The 22208-nt window shown below is 42.0% G+C and overlaps 1 protein-coding gene across 1 annotated transcript in view; it reads left to right on the forward strand.

Moving 5' to 3' along the window:
• The window catches only part of JAM3 (junctional adhesion molecule 3), a 63511-nt gene extending 41762 nt beyond the window's left edge, over positions 1-21749 (forward strand). Inside the window, exons 2-9 of the mRNA XM_063094649.1 lie at positions 10705-10770; positions 11233-11346; positions 17710-17862; positions 18313-18515; positions 19495-19594; positions 21082-21208; positions 21295-21349; positions 21707-21749. Of these exons, the coding sequence (XP_062950719.1) occupies positions 10705-10770; positions 11233-11346; positions 17710-17862; positions 18313-18515; positions 19495-19594; positions 21082-21208; positions 21295-21349; positions 21707-21742 (854 nt within the window). The 3' untranslated portion in view covers positions 21743-21749. The remainder of the gene's footprint in view (positions 1-10704; positions 10771-11232; positions 11347-17709; positions 17863-18312; positions 18516-19494; positions 19595-21081; positions 21209-21294; positions 21350-21706) is intronic.
• The last annotated feature ends 459 nt before the right edge of the window (positions 21750-22208 follow it).

Raw genomic sequence — 22208 nt, forward strand, 5'->3', positions numbered from 1 at the left:
AGAGATAATGTCCTGGTAGTAAGCCATTGTAAAGTGGATGCCACTTAGAAATACAGCATTAATTTAGTATGTTTCAAACAAGTAAGCCCACTGGAGAATGTCGTGACAGCTGCTGCTCCTAGAAAGGCACAGAGGGGAAAAACAAGAAGAGAGTAAGTGAGGCTGGTTGGTATTCAGCTGGACTTTCCATCATCGCTGTGCCCTCTTGGGGCTGCTTTCTAATCCTGCGCTGTGTGTCTGAACCGGCGGGTGTCTCTCATTGCGGATCGGGTGCCTCTAGGCAGAAAGCACTTATTGACTCCCACAGTGAATCAAACAGTGATTATTTTTTTGTAAAAATAAAATCAGAGCCTTTTGGGTGTTGTTTACAGTCAAAAAAAGAAAGAAAAAGAAAGAAAGAAAAAACAAAATGTTTCCCTCCTGGGTTTGAGCCTTGGCCTGACACTGAGCTGCTGGTATATTTTTTGTAGTTATTATCAGCTTGAGAACACACCAGCCTGAGGTCTAGTCTCCTCCTTAATATGACTGCAAATGTCATTCCATGTGGGTTATAGATCCCTTGTCATCTCTGCTCACCTGCAGGGACAGCCTCCCAGGAGTGGACCCCAGAGTCTGCATCCTCAGAGCTCCTTTCTCCCCACTCTTCCCAGCTGAGATGAAACATTATTGAATAAAAGACCAACAGCTTTTGTCAGCTCTGACTTCAGGCATATTTTGCTACTCAAAAATTTAGAATTTCTGGATTTGGTATAAAGTCAGAAAACATCCATTTTTACATTTTTGTCTATTTTCCTTCTTTTTCTTGCTCTTTCAATTCCCTTTGTCTTAGTTTGCTAGGGATGTCCCAACAAAATACCACAAGAGAGTGGCTTGAAGAACAGACGTTTCTTCTCTCACAGTTCCATAGGCTGGGAAATTTAAAATCAAGGTGTTGGCAGGGTTAATTTCTCCTGGGGCCTCTCTCCTTGGCCTGCAGACAACCACCTTCTCTCTGTGTTGTCACATGGTCTTTCCTCTGTGCTTGCACATCCCTGGTGTCTCTTTGTGTTCTTATAAGGATGCTAGTCATATTGGATTAGGGTCCCACCCTTTGACCTCTTTTAAACTCAATTTCTTCTTTAAATACCCTATCTGCAGTCACATTGGAAGCTAGGGCTTCAACACGTGAATGGGGGGGCGGGGGCACAGTTCAGTCTGTACGCTCTTTTTCAGCACCCTCCTTTTCTTCTTTTTGCTTTTTAGCCCATCTCTCCTTCACCTGCTTTAGACCTCACATAGGATTTTCCTGGGATCCTCATTTGTATCATTTCACTCATGTATTTAGTGCTAATATATTTTCTGGCCTCAGGTTTAAGGCTATTTGAAACGCAGTTCTCTTGGCCCCTAGAAGGTCATTGGTCCCTAGATAGTAAATATACTAATAATGATAATAAATGGTTCTTCTTCCAAAATGTTTATTTATCTTTAATTATTAGTGAAAGAAGAGTAAAGATTTTCTGATAATCTTTTAGAGGTGGGAAAATTGAAGGGTACAAAATCACACTGAAAATCCATAAGAGTATTAAAAGTAGGGCCCAGACTTTTTGATAGTAGTTCATAGCTTTGGCGTATAAAAGAGTTTCAAAGATGGAATTACAAGCACAACATCTATCTTGGATTGAGTGACCTAGTTCTTCTGGGTTGAAAACACATCTGTCAGTTCTACCTGAAGTGATTAGTCTTAGGAAATCATATAAGCCAGCAGTGCCAGCTTACCAATTTATAGTGAGAGTGAGAGCTCCACTGTCAAATGAAGCACCGAAAGAGCAAAAACAGTGGGTCAGTTCAGGGTTGGAATCCTGGCTCTTTGGCTAGCTTTGTCATACACTCATTGTAGATTTCTATCATGCCATTTAATCCATATTGTGTTGAAATTATCTGTCCCTCTTCCCCACTTACAATCAGTAACTTTTCCAAAAACTTTTTGAATCTCAGGTATTGTGATTGGGAATCAGGCTACAAAGAAAAATAAGAATGGCTATAATAAAAAAAAAAAAAAAAGTAGTGACAATGCTAACTTGTGATCTCAGCAAAATGGTGGACTGGGAAGTTCCAGGCTCTTGTTCTGCAACAGAAACATTGAAGAAACACTCACTGACTGACTGAACCAACTTTGCCAGAGCTCTGAAACCAGTGAGAGGTTATAGCAACCATCCATCTTTATGGCTAGAAGAGAGTAGTTCAGATGTTCTCATCACAAAGAAATAATGTTCGTGGTGATGGGTATGCTAATTAGCCTGGTTTGATCACCACATAGTATTTACAGGTATTGACTGTACCTCATAAATGTGAGGATTCTTGAAAAAGTTTGTGAAAAAATAGAATGGAAAGATAATGTGAATTTTCCATGAACTTTCTGAAGTGCCTGCATATGTACAATTACTACATGTCAATTAAAAAATCAAACTGGGGCTGGCCGGTGAGCTCAGTTGGTTAGAACATGGAGCTGATGACAGCAAGGTTCAGGGCTCACCCTGTACTGGCCAGCAAAAAAAAAAAAAAAAAAATTTTTAACAAAAAAATTATGATTGGGGGAAGGAGATAAAAGAGCAGAAAGAATTTCCACATCAAAAAAAGAAAAGGAAAAAAGCATCTTTAAACCAGTAGGAAAGGTCTATGGTGTTTTCCATACCCTTGCCCTACTCTTTCTTGGTGTGGCAGCTGTTTTGGTCTTGAGCAGGCAAAAGTTGATGTCCAGTTTCCCCTGTTGAGCCAGAGGGAGCAGAACAAACCTTATTCTGAAATTATTAGTGTTATGTTTGTTCTAACCTGTCTGGAGGCTACCTGAAGGACTAATGCAAAGTGCTTGTTTTGTATAACCAGGAAAACAGGAAGAACAATCAGTGGGCACTGCTTGTAAAAGCTACAAAGTGACTGCAAATCCATAGAGGCCTGAAGAGATTCTGGCTAGAGATATACAATAGGCCATTTAAGACCCATAGGAGAAGCTAGGTGAAATTCTTTAGAAAATTAGGACACTCAAAAGCAGCCACATATATGGGGGAATATAGAAAGCTATGTTCATGTCCAGGCAAGATACATACTAAGAAAAGTTCTGAGAAGACTTTAAGATTTCATCTTGGGCTAATCCCTAGATTCAGTGAGCAAGCCCAGCTAAGGAACGAAGGGGTATCCCTGCACAGAGCCAGTCTACAAAGACTCACAGAGGCAGCTGTGTGTTCTTTTTGTTTGGTTGGTTGTTTTTTGGTGTTTGTTTCAGCTCTTGGCATTCCAGGCAATCTCTGTTAAAATATTAGCTGAACACAAGCTTAAGTAACCTTAATGATCACACTTGGAAAGGAATAGTGTTTGCAAAAGAAAGTTTGGAAGTCTCAAAAGAAATAGACTATTATAGCTTTAAACAGTAATTTTTTAGCAAATCCTGAGGTACAGGAAGAATCTGATTTCCAGAGTTACCACATTATAATAATCAAATACCAGATTTTCAACAACAACAACAAAAAATCACAAAGTGTAATGGATTGAATTATGTCCCCCCAAATATCATTGAAGCTTGAATTGTGTCCCCCAAGTTTTATGTATTAGAAACTTAGCCCCCACTGTGACTGTTAAGAGGGTGGGAAATCCCATTATGGTAATTGAAAGGTGGAGCCTCGAAGAGGTGATTGGATTGTAGGTCCATGCAGTAGTGAATGGATTAAAAATGGTGGTTAAGGGCATGGTTCTGAGGGCTTTAAAAGAAGAGGAGAGTCTGTCTCTTGCTCTCTCTGCTTCCACCTTATTGCATTGTGAGACCCCTGGGTCACCGTCACCACCACTGGATGGACTTTGGACTTCCCAGCCTCAGAAACTGTAAACAGTGAATGTTTTTCTTTATAAATCACCCAGTTTCAGGTATTTGGTTATAAGCAATAGAAACAGACTAATATACAAAGCATACAAAGAAACTGGAAAATATGGTCCATTCAAAGGAACAAAATGGATTGACTGAAACTGTCCCAGAAGAAAGAAAGACAATGGACTTATTAGACAAAGACTTTAAGTTATTTGTTTAAAATATGAACAAAGACCTAAAGGAATAACATAGACAAGGAACTAAGGGAAATCACAAAACACCTATGAAAAAAATGAGATTATAAATAAAGAGATAGAAATTATAGAGATGAACCAAATTCTGGAGCTGAAAATACAGTAACTGAAATTATAATTTTACAAGAGCGGTTCAGTGGCATATTTAGGCAGGTAGAAGGAAGAATCAGTAAACTAGAAGTTAGGACAGTTGGAATTACTGAGTCTGAGGTGCAGAAAGAAAAAAGAATGAAGAAAAGTGAACAGAGCCTCAGAGACTTGTGGGACACCATCAAATGGACTATCATAAGCATTGTGGGAGTTGCAGAAGAGGAGAGATATAAAAGGACAGAAACATTTTAAGAAATAAAAAGAAGAAACTTCCCAAATTTGATGAATGGCATGAATCTACAAATCCAATAATTTTAGTGGAACCCATATAGAATAAACTCAAAGAAACCCACACTAAAGGTACATAATCAAACTGTCCAAAGCCAAAGAGACGATCTTGAAAACACCAAAAGGGAAGTGACTCAGCAGATACAAGGGATCCTCAAGAAGGCTATAAGCCGATTTCTCACCAGACATCTTGGAGGCCAGAAGGAAGTGGAGTGATATATTTAAAGTGCTGAAGAAAAAAAAAAAAAGACTGTAAACCAAGAATTCTGTATCCAGTATAACTGTCCTTCGAAAATGAGGCAGAAATTAAGACATTGCCAGATAAACAAAAGTTGAGGGAGTTCGTTATCACTAGACCTCTATAAGAAATATTAAAGAGAGTCCCTCAGGTTGAAATGAAAGAATCCTAGACAGTAACTTGAAGCTGTATGAAGATATTAAGATCTCCCTAAATGTAAGTACATGGTTAGTATTATAATTTTGGTTTGTAACTGCACTTTTTATTTTCTACAGGAATTAAAAGACAAATGTATAAAAAATAAATATGAATATATGTTATTTGGCACACAGTGTGCAAAGAAGTCATTTGTGACATCAGTAGCATAAATGGTAGGGAATGAAGTAATGAAGTAGAGTTTTTATATGCAAAGTTACATTGGTATCAACTCAAATCCGATTTTTGTAATCCCCATTGTATCCAAAAAGAAAATATCTGTAGAGCATACAGTAAAGAAAACAAGAAGGGAATCAAAATTTATCACTACAAAAAAATCAAGTAAACAGAAAAGAAGACAGTGATGGAAGAAATGAGGGACAAAACAGGCTGCAAAACATGTAGAAACAAATAGCAAAATAGCAGCAGTTGGTCCTTCCTTATTAGTAATTACTTTAAATGTATGGGTTAAACACCATGAACAAGTGAGATTTATTCCCAAAATGCAAGCATGGTTTAACATATGAAAATCACTTATAGTATTATACCATATTAATAAAATGAAAGGGAAATAAAACACATGATTATCTCAGTCAATGCAGAAAAAGCATTTGACCAAATGCAACATCCTTTCATGATAAAAAATAAAAATAAAAACAAAAACAAAAAGTAAAGTAAGAATAGAAGGAACTTTCTCAATATGATAAAACCTATGTATGAAAAACCTACAGCTGACATCATATTCAGTGGTAAAAGACTTAAAGCTTTTCCTCTAAGGTCAGAAACAAAACAAGGACACCTGCTTTTACCACTTCTATTCAGCAGTATTAGAATTTCTAGCCAGAGGAATTTGGCAACTAAAAGGAAAAAAAGGCAACCAAGTTGGAAAAAAAGAAGTAAAATTGTCTCTGCAGATGACATGATCTTATATGTAGAAAACCCTAAAGATGCTTCCCCTCCCACAACCCTAAGGCCTATTTAACCACAGTTTCTTTTAGTCAGTACATCATGTCTGGATTTCAACAGAAAATTACAAGGCATACTAAAAGGCAAAAAACACAGTTTGAGGAGACAGAGCAAACATTAGAGCTTCCATGTGGCAGAGATGTGGGAATGATCAGACCAGGAATTTTTAAAAAACTGATAAATATGCTAAGGGCACTAATGGAAAAAGACAATGTAAGAACAGATGGACAGTGTAAGCAGAGAGATGGAAATTCTAAGAATAAAAAAGAAATGCTAGAGATGAAAAAACTATAACAGAAGTGAAAAGTGCCTTTGGTGGACTCATTAGTAGACTGAACACAGCTGTGGAAAGAATCCCTGAGCTTGTGGATATGTCAATAGAAATTTCTAAAACTGAAAGCACAAAGAAAGATGACTGGGAAAAAAATGGAACAGAATATCCAAGAAATATGGGACAACTACAAAAGGTGTAATACATATGTAATGGTAATAATACCAGAAAGAGAAGAAGGGAACAAAAGAAATATCTGAAGCAGTAATGACTGAGAATTTCTCATAATTAATGTCAGACACCAAACCACAGGTTTGGTATATCTTACTATATTTTACTATATACAAAAATTTACCATTTTATCCATTTTAAAGGTATGCATTTCAGTGGCATTAAGTACATTCATGATGTTGTGTAACAATCTCCACTGCCCATTTCCAGAACTTGTTCATCATCCCAAACAGAAACTGTACCCATTTAACAATAATTCCACATTACCCCCTTCCCTACTCCCTTATAACTTGTAGTCTACTTTCTATCTATGAATTTGCCTGTTCTGGGTACCTCATATAAGTGAAATCATATAATATTTGTTCTTTAGTGTCTGACTTTTATTTAGCAATAATGTCTTCAAGATTTATTCATGTTGTAGCATGTGTCAAAATTTCCTCCCTTTTTAAGGCTGAATAATATTCCATTGTATGCTCATATCACATTTTGTTTATCGTAAATAGACATTTGGATAGTTTCCACTTTTAACTATTGTGAATAATGCTTCTGTGAATATTGGTGAGCATGTATCTATTTGAGTCCCTGCTTTCAGTTCTTTTGGGTATGCACATAGGAGCGTATTTCCTTGATCATATAGTAATTCTGTGTTTAACTTTTTGAGGAACTGCCAAACTGTTGCACAGTGGCTGTACCATTTTATATTCCCACCAGCAGTGCACAAGGGTTCACATTCCTCCACATCATCATCAACACTTATTTTTCTTTCTTTCTTTTTTTTTTTTTTAATATAACACATCCTAATTGCTGTGAAGTGGTATCTCATTGTGATTTTGATTTCATTTCCCTGAAGGCAAGTGGTGTTAAGCATCTTTTCATGTGCTTACTGGCCAAATATTTGTATGTCTTCTTTGGAAGAATGTCTATTCGAGTTCTTTGCCCATTTTTGAGTCTATTTGTTTTTTTGCTGGTGAGTTGTATGAGTTCTTTGTATATTCTAGATGTTGATCATTTATCATATATATGCTTTGCAAATATTTTCTCCTATTTTATGGATTGTCTTTTCACTTTCTTGGTAGTGCCCTTTAATGTGTAATTTTTAAAATTTTGATGAAATCCATTTACCTATCTTTTCTTTTGTTGCCCAGGCTTTTACTGTCATGTCAAAGAAATCATTGCCAAATTCAGTGTTATGAAGATTTTTCTCTTCTGTGTTTTCTTCTAAGGGTTTTATAGTTTTATTGCTTATGTTTAGGTCTTCTATCCAATTTGAGTAAATTTTTACATATGGTCCAATTTTATTATTTTGCATGTGGATATTCAGTTTTTCCAGCACCATTTGTTAAAAAGATTGTTCTTTCTCTGTTGAATGATTTTGGTATCTTTGTTGAAAGTCATCTGACTATATATACAGGGTTTATTTATGTCTGGGCTTTTTATTCCATTCCATTGGTTTAAATGTCTGTCTTTATGCTGATCCCATACTGTTTTTATTACTGTAGCTTTGTAGTAAGTTTTGCAGTCAGGCACTGAAGATATAATAAAGATGAATAATACAGTACCCTTTTTTTTTTTTTCCTACACTAAAATGTAAGCTCCACGAGAGTGTAAATTTTTATCTGTTTTCTTCATATATTATCTCTAATATCTGTACCAGTATATAGTACATACTAGGTGCTAAATAGAAATTACTGAATGAATGATTCTCCCAAACAGCTTAGAGGCTGATGTACAGGCCAAGACAGACATGAAATTAAATAGGAAAAACATTTGATAGATGAGCAGTTTTTCTTTTTTCCTCCTTCCAAGAAACTCTTTATCCAGTCTTAACTAACATAATCTCAGTGTGTGAGTTTTCTGATAGCACTGGGATTCAGTGTGTGCACAATTGAACTTCAGCACCCACAACTTGAAGCTGGCTCCCAGACCCCATTCCTAACTGGTTATGTCAGAACTTATCCCCAGGCATTGAATAGTACTCCAGATGAGTTACTTATGATGTCTTCAAGTGTCTTCGAATCCTCATAGCAGCACTCTTTTACACAGTTATTACTAAATTTTAAAGTGAGACCCTACGCTACTGGGGATGTACAGATTAAAGAGTTCTAGAATATTTATAAATTTAGGAATGGTTTAGGAAGAGAATGAGAATTCTGAGGAGGGACTTTCAGCTTGGGACCTTATCAGATCTAGGGCCCAACTGTGGCAGGTGGTCACTGAAGGTGGAGCCTCACTTGTTTTGAAGTGGTACTCTATTCTTGAATCTTTTGAGGACATATGTGGGTACTTCAAAAAATTCATGGGAAAATAGATTTAAAAGAGAATAGGAATTTTTCCATGAGCTTCTTGAAGTGCCCTCTGTTGTCTCCTAGGACTGACACAAAATGCTGCCTGTACAACTCACGTAGGATAGGTATACAGGAGAGAGATCATGCCAAGGCTTCCTAAACCGGTGTAGAGTATTCACTTCTCTGCTACAGTACAGAGGGATAAGAGGTTATTATTTCCAGTATCTGGGGCTGTTACCTTAGCTTCTTTTAGGTTGTAAGAAACACATTGGCTTAGTTTACCCTCAGGTTTGTTGTAAAGATATAGAGCTCAGTTGGCCTTCATGAAAATTTGACATTGTTCAGATACTACGGAAAGTTTAGTGGCCTACTTACCTTTTATGTCCTCTAGTTCATCTGTTATTGCCCACTCTAGTACTTTACACCTTTTTGACACATCTGTGCCTCTGACCTTATAATTTACTTGTACTCTATTTCTCTTGTGACTATAAGCTCTTTAACTCATTTTCTTATTTCTTGTGGCTTCATACTTCTTAAGAGAAAGGATCTGATTGGGTTGTCCAGTTATCCAGTTATTATCCACTCTCATGAGTTACCCCTAAGGCCCCTTCAGTGGTCTGTGGTTCAGAGGCTGATTCCTGGTCACAGATACTTGTAGCGAGAGTTTGGGTGTGTTTTGTAAATCATGATAATCATACTCAACTGTCTGTGGTTACTTTTCTTAGAAGGGACCTGTGTGGCATTGGTAGACACTCTGAGCATCTTGTATCTTTCTCTGTTAATTGGTGGGTCACTGGAGCTTTCAGATGGAAGAAGTAAAAGTGCCACACATGCATGTAGTGTACTTCTGGCCTCCAAAATAAGACAAAACATTATCTTCACCTGTCCTGGTTCTATAGTCTTTTGTAGAAGTGAGTGTTTTAGAAACTGATAGTAACTCAGGTATATTATACTTCTGTTTTCTTCCCTTTTTATTAGATTCTGTGAGGCTTTTGCTAGAATGAGTGAAGTTTTACTAAGTAAGAAAAGATCAAAATATATACTTGGCATGGGTACATGCAGCTGGACCATTACATAAGATAAAGAAAAGAACGCATTGTTGTGGCTAGCAGCCTTCCTAATATATAAGGAGTAAGAAAGCAGCTCAGAGCACCAAGTCTTTCTGCACATTTTCTTTGGTTGGCAAATATAGTAAGCCAAGATCCAGAGACCTTAATAAGGGTTTTCTGTATGAAGGACTTCTTTGGGAACTACATGTTTTCTTAGAGGCCAGGTAGCTAAAGAATGACATTTTTTAAGCAGATACCTCCAAGAGTAGTTGAGAAATTTTGAGACCCTGATAAACTGATTTCTAATGTTTGCTGAAATGCATGAGGAATCAGATGCTGCCTTTGAAAGAGATTGCCATGTAAGTAGCATATCTTGATTTCATCAGTAGTATAAACTTATCTTCCTGAAAATCACCATGTTATCATTATTTTTACTGTTTCACCAAGGACTGGTGAAAACTTCTTCATGGACTGGAACCACTGGGTTGGATGCTAATACAGCGAGATGGACTCCCAGCTGGTTGGTAACTGTACCCAGAGCGTGTCGATGCCATCCTGAAGGGGAACGTTTCAGGCGTGGACTGTATCATGTGGCATGGGGGGGGCCACTGCAGGGTTGGAAGCAGGAGCGGAGGTGAGGCTGGGGGGAGGAACACGCAAGGAGGCCCTTGTAGGTGTCGAAAGTATTAGTGATGACTCTGAGCAAAAACTAAATGCTTAGCTATGGGGCTTTATAGCTCTAGGGGCTTTGCTCTGGGACGCAGAAGGAGAGTGGGTTCTCAGAATACTTCTCTTTCTCTTGGTTCCTTCCAGTGACGGCCAGACTGAGAGAGAGTTAACTTGCTGTACCTGAGAGACTTCGTTGTGCAATATAGTATTTTTCTATCCTCTATGGTTAGTGACTGTAGCCTACACAGAAGGGAAAGACCTGACCTCAGTTCCACTTTCTCTGCTGTTTTAGAGATGTATTGTCTCTCATTTTACTTTTCTTTTTTCCTTCAGGCTGCTTGATAGGGGCTGTGAATCTCAAATCCAGCAACCGAAACCCAGTGGTGCAGGAATTTGAAAGTAAGTACAAGGCAGATGCTATAAGGAGAATGAGCACCACCTAATGGACATGTGGTGGTCTTGCAGCCATGCCAGGACACGTATGTCAGGCCAAGGAGATGTTGGGGGGTGGCTGCTCATGTGCAGCATGTCCACAGGCCTGCAGCACACTCTGTGTGGGTTTGTACTGGTCAGCATCCGATTCCTGCCCAGCTTCGTGCTCACACACAGACATTTATGTACATGCAGCATATTTTAAGGGAGTGTGTACTATATGTGGTAAAATCCTTGCTAATTGTCTTTATGTTTTTCTGACAAAAACTCATCTTTTCTCAAAGTCTCTTGGAGCCTGGAGGTGGGTAGGTTTCTACGGTGCATGAGTGGTCTCTCAAACTCTACACAGCATGCAGGGTTGGGCGCACAGGTAAACCTAGAAGCATTCCAACGCAGTCACTGAGAGTCCTTTTTTCCTTTGCTCTTTAGGTGTGGAGCTGTCTTGTATCATTACGGATTCACAGACAAATGATCCTAGGATTGAATGGAAGAAAATTAAAGATGAACAAACCACATATGTGTTTTTTGACAACAGCATTCAGGGTATGATCCTGTTGTCTTCTCTGCCTGCTGACTTGTCCTTTGTCCACAGGCCCAGGCATGTGCTTATGGCCAGAAACTCACCTTGGACAGGCAACCTGCGTCTGTCGCGAGGACTATTTTGTTTTTGTTATTTATTATTACGGAAAATTTCGAACATGTGCATAAGTAATGAGAATAGTATATTGAACCTCCCTGTCAGCAAATATCAATTCATTAGTTAGTTTAGTCTGTCCACAGCTCATCTTTTTGAGGAATCAATGTGAACACTTTCCTAGGCCATCTTTGTATCATGATCCATGGCAAGGGTGACAGAAGTGAGTTGATCAGAAGGATCATGCGCAGCAGCAAGGAGACAACAGGTGTTTACCAAGTCCCCCACCATGTCTCCCTGCAAGGAGAAAGCCCCTGCTAGACAGGTTGGCAGGACCTCATTCCAGTGTCAGCACAGGGCACCCTGGGATGACACCAAGTTGGGGGGAGGACAGTGGTCAAGGAAGGCTCCCCAAAAGCAGCAGCTGGGCAGTGGTGTGAAGAGTGGCCAGGGAGCCATGCAAGATGGCAAGGGCGGCATGGGCAAAGGTGTTGGTCCAGGAAAGGGTGCTGGTGTGAAGATGCGGAAGTGACAGCCCACGTGGCTGGGGGGAGGCTGCACTTTCCCCACCACTGCTGGGAAGAGATGAGGCTATGGCTACGCCGAGTGGTTCTGAGAGGACGCAGGGCGGTCATACTGCGCTGGGGAGAGGAGACGGCTGCTTTGTGGAGAAGAGACTGGGAATGGGCGAGTCTTAGAGCAGGGGCCCAAGTCAGAGTTCCTCTGTGGACCCAGGGGGAGCTGCTCGTGGCTTGAGCTGAGGTGGAGGCACAGGTGATGGAGAGTCCAGGGGAGGGTTGCTAGGATGGCTGTGCTGCAGGAGGGCCTGATGGCACAGAGTGAAGGACATGACCTCTCCTGAGAGAGGCAAGGAGTGAACAGGGGCACAAGGGCAGGTGCACTCAAAGCAGCGCCATCAGAGCGCTCAGAGAGGCCGGGGGTGGGGAAAGCCTTCGTGGACATGATCTACTCTGCGGTCTCTCTGCTCTCTGTTCTCCGGATCAGGAGCTGTAGGCTCTTACAGATAGTTTTGTTTTCCCTCTAACATGGGCCCTCCCCCACCTTTTTCGTTTTGTAATTTAAAGTGTTTTTCATTGTACATGTTTATGGGGTTCAATTTGTTGTTTCAAAAGATGCATATTTTATATAATGATCGAGTTAGAATAGTTATTAGCATAGCTGTCACCTAGACATTGATCAAATCTTTGTAGTTATAACACTCAAGATCCTCTTTTCTGGCTCTCTTAAAATATACAATACAGTATTACTCGCTTTTGTCACCCCGGAGCACCAGAACTTATTCTTCCTATCCGACTGTAACTTTGTAACTTTGTATCAGTCCACCAATCTTTCCCCAGCCTTTTCCTCCCGTTCCCTCCCTCCTGTAACCACTGTTCTACTCCCTATTTCTCTCTTTTTTCTCTCTCTTTTTATTTTTCTTAATTGACCCATGACAATTTATGTATATATATACAGAGTACAATATATTTGGGTACAATTATACTGTGTGCAGTGATCATATCAGGGCTCCTACCTCTTATTTTTGAAGAGATGGAAATGTTATTCTAAGAATATAAATCAGTTTTCTTTGGCCACTAGGCTGACTCTGTTAAGCCCTATACGTGCAGTTTAGATCATCAGAGAAATCAAGTCAGAAATCCTTTAAAGAAATTTTTTGTGGGAATTAAATATCTTACTGTTAGCTGTAGAGATGGGGAATTCAGACAACTATTAAAAAGCAACAGCAGCCAAGCTGGGGCAACTGGAGCTCAGGGGAAGAGGAGAGACCTACAGAGTGCATGAACGCAGGAGAAGCCACGATGAGAGAAAGAAGGAATAGCTCTCATCATCTTGAGCCCAGCCGCTTCAAGGCAGGAGCTCGTGAGCACATGGAGCAGGAGCTGGCAAAAGCCAGAGCTGTGCCCTTCCTATGATATTGCTTGGAGGCTGCAGGGGAGAAGAGGGCCTTGGTGACCCCAGACCAGCAAGACCACTAGCAGGGTTCCTGTGGACCCACACAGAAATGAGGGGCCACAGACACCTGAAAAAAGGAGCCACTCTGAGGCTGGTGAGTCACTGTAAGGGACCAGCACATGGCCCATCCCATGGGAAGTGTTTGGAGTGTGGGCAGTGGGGGAGACAGGCCCACCAGGGGAACACTGGGGCACAGCATGGACAGCTGACCTGCCCTCCAGTCAGCACAGGCCCACTCAGTGGAGACTAGTCAGGAATATAGAATTGCAGCGGGTGCAGTTTGCTGAAAAGACTCAGGCCCAAACCAGAGTTTCCACACAACCCAGGTGTACCAGACCTCATAAGACCTGGAAGTACTTACAAGGTCAACAATTAAAACCTGAGCTGCACAGAAAGCCTCCCCCAGGGAATCAGCAGCAATGAAGCAATTTAGCTCAAACACAGGTCTCAAGTGCTGGTCCCCACAGGAAGTTCCTCCATTTTAGAAGTAAGCAAAGGACTACAAATTAGTTCCAGTGCAGAGTTTAAGTGGTGGGGACAGTGAATAATGCAACACAGAACGGAAAGAAAAAACAGAATATGCACAGATCAGAGGCAAAGTCTGATATTAACTAGTAAAGGTCTTACACCACCAAAGAACACCTATAAAACCTAGAAGAACCAGAGCCCCCCCCGGGTCCCAAGCCAGAGAGGGAGAAGGGAAGAGGGCCTCAGCCACGCCCACCTGATGGCACAACCGGCCCAGTGAGAACCACCAAGGCCAGTGAGAACCACAACCGGCCCAGTGAGAACCACCAAGCCGCTGTAGGAAGCGCCCCAGGATCCCAAGCCACGGCAGTGGGGGACCAGTGGCCTCAGCCGTACCCTCCTGACAACCACCACTAGCCCAGTGACAACCACTGAACCTCCACAGAAAGCACCCTGGGCTCCTGAGCTGGGGCAGTGGGGGGCTGATGGTCTCAGCCATGCCCCCCCCAACATCCACAACCAGCCCAGCATTGACCACCCAGCTGCTGCAGGAAGTGTCCCAGGCCCCCGAGCCAGGGCAGTGGTAGAGCCAATGGCCTCAGCCACGCCCCCCCTACATCTGCAACCAGCCCAGTGATGACCAGGCTGCCACCAGAACCCCCCTAGTCTTCCCTGCTGGAATGAGGGGGATTCCACGGGCCTCAAATAAGCCCCACTCCTTCCTACTCACACCCTATTTCCTTCTCCCTTCCCCTCCCACAACTGCTCTGCAACAATTTTAGCATGCAAAAAAAAATTAATTAATTTAAAAAAAAATTAAAAGATGGGGAGTTTGAGGGAGAGTATTTATCACAGAATATGAGGGCTGGAGGAAAACGTGAGTCTGCTTGGTCTCTTGCCTCAATGCAGGACTACCCTGGTAGATTTTTATTTACTATTTTCTTACATGATAGAAACTCTAATCTACTAATCACAACTGATAGAAACTCTAATCTACTAATCACAACCATATAAAAAACCTTTTTATGAAGAAGGCATTGAAAATGTTCATCTCTCTCATAAGCATCTTCCTGTTTTTATTATATTATGGTAATATATATATTTTATATACTTATCACCAGCTGTAAGGTTTCGAAATAGTTTCTTCTTTTTTGGGTCATTCTTTTTTTCTGAACTCCTTTCCCTATTTGTTTTTCTCCAGGTTCTTCATGCTTCTTTGAAAGATTTCACTGTGTCTCTTAATGCTTAAAATTTCTTTTATGAGATAATTCATACAGCATGTCTTACCCTTTTTAAAAAAGATACATAGAGGGCCGAGCCCATGGCGCACTCGGGAGAGTGCGGCGCTGGGAGCGTGGCGACGCTCCCGCCGCGGGTTCGGATCCTATATAGGAATGGCTGGTGCACTCACTGGCTGAGTGCCAGTCACGGAAAAGACAAAAAAAAAAAAAAAAAAAAAATACATAGAACTCTTGAAAACAAAAATGTTCTTAACTATCTGATTTAGAAAATTCAATATTGTCATTAAGAGATTCAGAAAAGAAAGTAAGGGAAAAAACAGATCATAATGAGAAATGGGTTTTGAGCTTGATTTCAGTCTCCCATAACAAAGTCTGTCAAAGAAAATGAATGATAGTTACATATTTAAAAAGTTATACAATATATATAAAGGTTATTATATCCTAAAAGAATTATGTAAAGTTAATGTTTGATTACGATATTTATATCAATGTGCTATGTAGACTGCTTAATAGTCTTTGTTTTGATTCGTTAAAAAGATCAACACAGTATGCAAACCTTTATATAGACTGATCAAGAAAAAAAGAGAGAAGACAGAAATTACTAAAATCAGAAATAAAGCAGGGGCATGGTAGAGCAGTTGCGTCTATTACGCTGGAGTGGGCTTTGAGGAGAGAGACATTGTCTTCTTTTTCCAGTCTCCACTGTCAACTCTCCTTGTGTCACTGCACTCGGGTGTCTGGCGGGTGGCCTGCACGGTAGCTGTGGCTACTGCTGTGGTGTTGAGCAGCTTTTGCGGCAGACATGGCTGTGGCAGTGGCTGTGGTGGGACACCTGCAAGGGAGTGGTGTTTTGGGCATGCTCCTTGCCTGTTCCCTGGCAGGGGATGCTGCCCTCGGCCCATGCCTATGACCCCAGGCGTGCTCTGTTTCTTCTCACCTTGTTAAAGTGTACAATTCAGTGGTGGTGGTGAATGTATTTGCATAGTTGTGCAGTCATCCCCACTATCAAATTCCAGAACATTTTCATCAATCCCCAGAAGAAACCCCACACCCAATAGTAGTCAGTCCCCTTCCCCACAGTCCCTGGCAGCCCTTAATCTAATTTCAGTTTCAATGGGTTAACCCATTCCGGACATTTCTTGTAAATGAAATCTTACAATTTTTTGTGCTGACTTCTTTCACTTAGCATAATGTTTTGAAGGTTTATCCATGGTAGTAGAGTGTCTCAGAACTTCCCTCCTTTTTATGGTTGAATAATATTCTATTGTAGATATACCACATTATTTTATCTGTTCATCAACTGATGTACATTTGGGTTGTTTCCACTTTTTGAATGTTATCAGTGATGGTGCTATGAACATTATTTTGTGTGAATATAAGTTTTCATCTTTGGGATAATGACCAAGAGTACAAGGCTACTTCAAAAAGTTCATGGCAGTGTTCGTTTTATCTGTTAATTCTATTTTTCCATGAACCCTCATACAATTGCTGTGTCATATGGTAGTTGCATGTGTAGTATTTTGAGAAACTGGCAAACTGTTTTCCAAAGTGGTGCCACCATTTACATTCCCGCCAGCGGTGTATCCCCCACATCCTTACCAGCACTTGTTACTGTCTGGCTGTTTGATCCTAGTGGCTATGAAGTGGTATCTTAGTGTGGTTTTGATTTGCCTTTTCCTGATGAATAATGATACTTAGCATCTTTTCATGTGCTTATTGGTCATTTGTATATTTTCTTTGGAGAAATGTCTGTTCAAATCTTATGTCTATTTTTTAGTTAGGTTATTTGTCTGTTTGTTGTTGATTGGTAAATTCTTCATCTAGTCTGGATACTAGTCCTTTGTCATATATTTTCTCCTAACCTGTGGATTGTCTTTTCACCTGCCTGTGTCCTTTGATGAAATCCAGTATAATTTTTTTGGGTGTGCTTGTGCTTTTGGTGTCATAGCTAAGACATAATTGCCTAATCCAAGGTCATGAAGATTTATACCTGTTTTTTTCCTAAGAGTGTTTTTGTTGTTTTTTGTGTTTGTGTTTTGTGTGGGCTGGCTGGTACGGGGATCCAAACCCTTGGCCTTGGTGTCACCAGCACTGTGCTCCCACCAGCTGAGCTGACCAGCCAGCCCGTGTCACAGTTTTACCTCCTAACATCAGGTCTTTGTCGTGTATGGAGTGAGGTAGAGGTTCAGCTTCATTCTTTTGCACGTGGATATCCAGCTGTCCCAGGACCCTTTGTGGAAGGTTAGGTGTTTTTGTTTTTGTTTTTTAAATGTTTGTTTTGTTTTTCTTTTAATGGGGAATCCCTCCTGGGAATGATGAGGAGATGAGGTTCCTGGCTTTAACAACAGAGACACATGTAATGACTGTCTTTTACACACCAGGGGCTGTTTTTGCTGCTCAGGTTACAAATAGGTGTAAGTCATGGTTCCTGTTCTCAGGGAGTCACTTCTGTTATATGGGGATAGAAACAGAAACCAGTCTACCGTCTTCTTAATGTGGCATCAAATTGTGGCCACAGAAACCACCTTCCTCAAGTAGCAAAGATATCTTTAAAGAGTGTCTTAGGGTCCTGTGTCTTCTTTCGCACAGGAGACTTGGCAGGTCGTGCAGAGCTATTGGGGAAAACTTCCCTGAAGATCTGGAATGTGACACGGACAGACTCGGCCGTTTATCGCTGCGAGGTCGTTGCTCGAAATGACCGCAAAGAAATTGATGAGATTGCCATTGAGTTGACTGTGCAAGGTAGGAACGCATGTGAAGGTAAAACATTTTCACCCCATCTCAGGCCTCATGCATCTCTGCTCCGTAGGATAGAAGAGCTCAACTCTTGCTTTGATTTCATTCCTTCCTGAGCTGCATCCCTGAGCTGTCACGTGACTTAGGGAGGGAGGACTTCTGGGAGCCGAGGCTGCCTAAGCGGGGTGGAAGGTGAGGAGGGCCGTGCAGCTCAGCCTCTTTCCTCAGCTGCAGCATACCGTCAGTCCCTCCACAGCCCCTCCTGGAGGGGGAAGGGATTACAGGTGCCTGGGGGGCGGGGCGCAGATGAGTCTGCAGATGTGATCATGGGGACTGCAGGGGTGCAGGAGGCTCTTGGCTGGCTTCCTTGTCTTTGGAGCTGATTCCCTGTGGGCTTTGGTAAGAAGGGAGCCGTGTTGCTGACATTGCGAGCAGCAGCCCATATTGTTCCTACAGTGAAGCCGGTGACCCCCGTCTGCAGAGTGCCGAAGGCTGTTCCTGTAGGCAAGGTGGCGACGCTGCACTGCGAGGAGGGCGAAGGCTCCCCCCGGCCTCACTACAGCTGGTACCGCAACGACATGCCACTGCCCACAGACTCCAGGGCCAACCCCCGCTTCCGGAATTCCTCTTTTCTCTTAAACTCTGACACAGGCACTCTGGTAAGAGTTCTTCCGAGAGGTGAGAATGGAGGTGTCTTTGGCACAAGGGATGCTTGTGGTAGAAAGAACAACTATTAGGAGAGACAAGCTAAAAATCCAGAATGTTGGAGATTGTACAGGAAAAATGGCCCTACCCATTTTTATAAGCAAATCCTGAGGGGGTAAAATAAAGGAAGGGAAACCTGTGGGTTAAACGAGACAGAGGAGGGATATTAAGCAGACATTATGAGTGGACGTTATTCAGGTCCTGGGTTGGATAATCAATGGTGAAAATCATCGTGAGACAATCTGGGAAGTTTGATTATTGGCTGGATATTTGATGATGGTAAGCAGTTATTAATTGCTTAAGGCATGATAATTGTATTGTGATTACGGTTTTTAAAAGTCCTTATCTTACAGAGATACACACTGAAGTATTTTTGGATAAAACTTGTCTGGAATTTGCTTCAAAATAACCCAGTGGTGGTGGTGGAAGGTGGGTGGTGGAGGAGAGGAAACAAGATTGGTCGTACACTGAAGGACAGACTGACCTCAGCAGCAATCCCCAGCAGGCTTTTCCTATGTGTAGTTCTCCGGGAGGTGCCTTCTGGTCTGTGGATCATCAGGCAGATTATGACAGATTCTCTGTATTTGTTTTGCCAAAGTGCTGCCTGCGGAGCAGACATTATCAGAGCATCCCTTTACCAGAATAAAAGTCAGGCCGAACATCTCATGGTGGACGTTGCCAGGCGTCGGTGTCTCCAAATACCAAGGGGATCTCACTGTTCGGGAACGCTTAGGCAAGAGTGTCAGAGAAGCATATCAGGGAGGAACCTGGCGGGGCCTGAGAAGCCTCGGGGAGGCCTGAAGCAAGCAAGCAGACGTTTGACCATTTTCTGGACTCAGTGAGATCTTGGGTGGGAGCCTCAGTGCTCCTGTCTCTCAGAGGTCTCTGCCCTGGTGATTGGTCTAATTATTTACTTGTCATTTTCTGAACCAGGTTTTCACGGCTGTTCACAAGGAGGATTCTGGGCGGTATTACTGTATCGCTTCCAATGACGCAGGCTCCGCCAGGTGTGAGGAGCAAGAGATGGAAGTCTGTGAGTTACTTTTCAAGAAAATTTCATCGGAAGTGGGAAGTGAATAGAACATTTTAAATTTAATGTGAGACCATCAGTGTAGACGGCTCTTCGGCTGTGGGTTTACTTTCTTCTGGTGCTGACTGGATCCCCCCAAATCCACTGTGAACACTGAAGGGAAGGAAGAGAGAGCTCTGGGTCTAGACAAGCAGGGCCAGTCATGTAACTCTCACAGCGAGTTTAATAAACTTTCTTTGTCAGTTGATAGCATTGTCAAAACATACGGTTATGTGAGGTCTCCAGGAATTTATTGAGTTATTATCATTTTGCAGGAAACTGAGACAGAGCTTTATCCCCAGTCACTTTACCCTGTTCTGTGATGATATTATCTCTGGGGTTCTGTTTCTGAAGGGTCGAGATGTTGAGGGGAGCATGGGGGCAGGTAAAGTGTATATGAATCACTTGGGGAGCTTTTTGAGTCCCGCCCTTCTCCCTGTTTGCAACCATCCCCACAGTGGTGTTTTCCAAAATTGCCTAATGATAAGCATTTGGGACCACCGTTCCACACACAGACTCCAGGGCCTAGCCCAGACGTGTGCTAGAAATGCCTGAGTGGAAAACAAGTGTTCAAGGTGATTCTTTTCATCTGTCAAAATAGGGAAACTGCTCTAGGGTCGTTTTCTCCCAGAGGAAGATTCCTGAGTTTTGCCCCAGATCTATTGAGTCTTTAGTGATGGAGCTTGGAAATTAACATTTTAAAATAAAATTTTCAAATTAATTTTTAAATGTACACTCACATTTGAGAACTAGATAAGGGAGAAGTTTAACACCTTCCAAGTTAGTTCACTTTTGTTGATAAATTCCCCATGTATTTTTCCATGCATTTTTATTTGCATAAAAGAAACAGCCATCCGTGCCCCCACATTGAAAGTGACCAAGTGCCTCTGCCCAGTACACATAGAGAAATGAGAAAAGGAATTCCAGGGGGTTTCCTCTAAGAGGCTTGCAGGTAGGAGGCCAGGCAGCCAGTGGAGTGAAAGGCAGGTTTGCATCTAGTATTTTTTACTGTCAAGTAAGGCTTGAAACTAGCTTTCCTCCTCCAAGTAATCTACAATGAAGGAAGGCCCAAGAAAATAGGGATTTTTTTTTTCTTTAGGACTCCTGGATTTAATTCTTTTCTTATAATGTGAACATTTCCTTGATAACATTCTCAGGCATTTAGCCAGAGGGTTTTTATAGACTGCCAAGCCCCTTTTATACAGTGTAAAGTGTAACCGCATTTGAACTGTGGAAGTCTCGGTACTTTTTATGTGTGAAATCAGGGGTTATGGTGTCCTGCATGTCCTAAGCTAGAAAGATTTTAAATGTTTTCAGTTTGCTCTTCTGGCTGGGGTAGGCATGAGGGGCAGAGGGATAGGTGGGGTAAGTGGGGTGGGCACAGCGGGCTCAGGGTCTTTTTAAAGATCGGAGAGTGTATCATCTCTTCCCTCACATCTCCTTTTCTTCAGATGACCTGAACATTGGCGGAATTATTGGGGGGGTTCTGGTTGTCCTTGCTGTACTGGCACTGATAACGCTGGGCATCTGCTGTGCCTACAGACGTGGCTACTTCATCAACAAGCAGGATGAGGAAAGGTGAGCCTACCTTATGTGCAGAAAGCAAAGGTCAAGCTGGCTCTGATGTGACATGTCACTGAACTGCTCTCTTCTCCTATCCACAGTTACAAGACCCCAGGGAAGCCAGATGACGCTAACTACATCAGGACAGACGAGGAGGTAGGGAGTGAGGGAAGAGGGCAGACATCATTTAGGAAACATGGAGATCTGGGTGTATGCTGCAAGGCAAACGACATTTCTCCATGGAAACCCAGTGGGTCCCCCAGGAGGAAGATCTCCGAGTTACGTTGCAGACCCTGAGCTGCTCAGCCCTTCACAGTCATCTGCACACACTGAGATGCACACTTGGCAAGCCCAAGTGGAGGCTACTTCTTAAGAATGGTTATTTAATTTAGTTTTGCCCTTAGTTTCCTCCTCAGGGACATGCTTAGCCCATGTCAGATTTGACTGGTGTTTTTCCTTTCCTGCTACCCCCCAGGCCTCTTGATAGGTTCTAACTTCATGTTGGCTTTGCAGGGCGACTTCAGACACAAGTCGTCGTTTGTGATCTGAGTCCTGGGGTGTGGCTGAGAACACATGCAAATACCTCGACTGCAAACTCCTGTCAAGGGCAGCTGTGATGCGAGTGCACTCGGACAGAGCTCGACACTCATGCAGCAGCTTTTTATTTTGGCCAAAGTGACCACTGCTCCTTTTTTATACTTTAACAAGCTCCATGAATAAAAGAATTTTCCTCAAGATGGCACAGTAACTACAAGGAAAAGAAACTGAGTGAGTTCACTGAGCTGGAGATCCCAGTCTGCTTCTGGCCTGATTTCCATGAGTGTTAGGATGATACTAAACATCTGCTCACATAACTTCTCCTGTGCTGGGAACTATGGATCTGTGAAAACACCGTATTTGCCACTGGCTTCTCATCAGCCAGGATGAGTGCTGTAAGATGATAAGGTGGTTGCATGGCACCGGCAACATGAGCCACAGCATGAAGCCCTGTCACCGCAGTTTGCATCAGTAAATC

The sequence above is a fragment of the Cynocephalus volans genome, chromosome 4 (genome assembly GCF_027409185.1).
Source record: "Cynocephalus volans isolate mCynVol1 chromosome 4, mCynVol1.pri, whole genome shotgun sequence".
Lineage (NCBI taxonomy): Eukaryota > Metazoa > Chordata > Mammalia > Dermoptera > Cynocephalidae > Cynocephalus > Cynocephalus volans.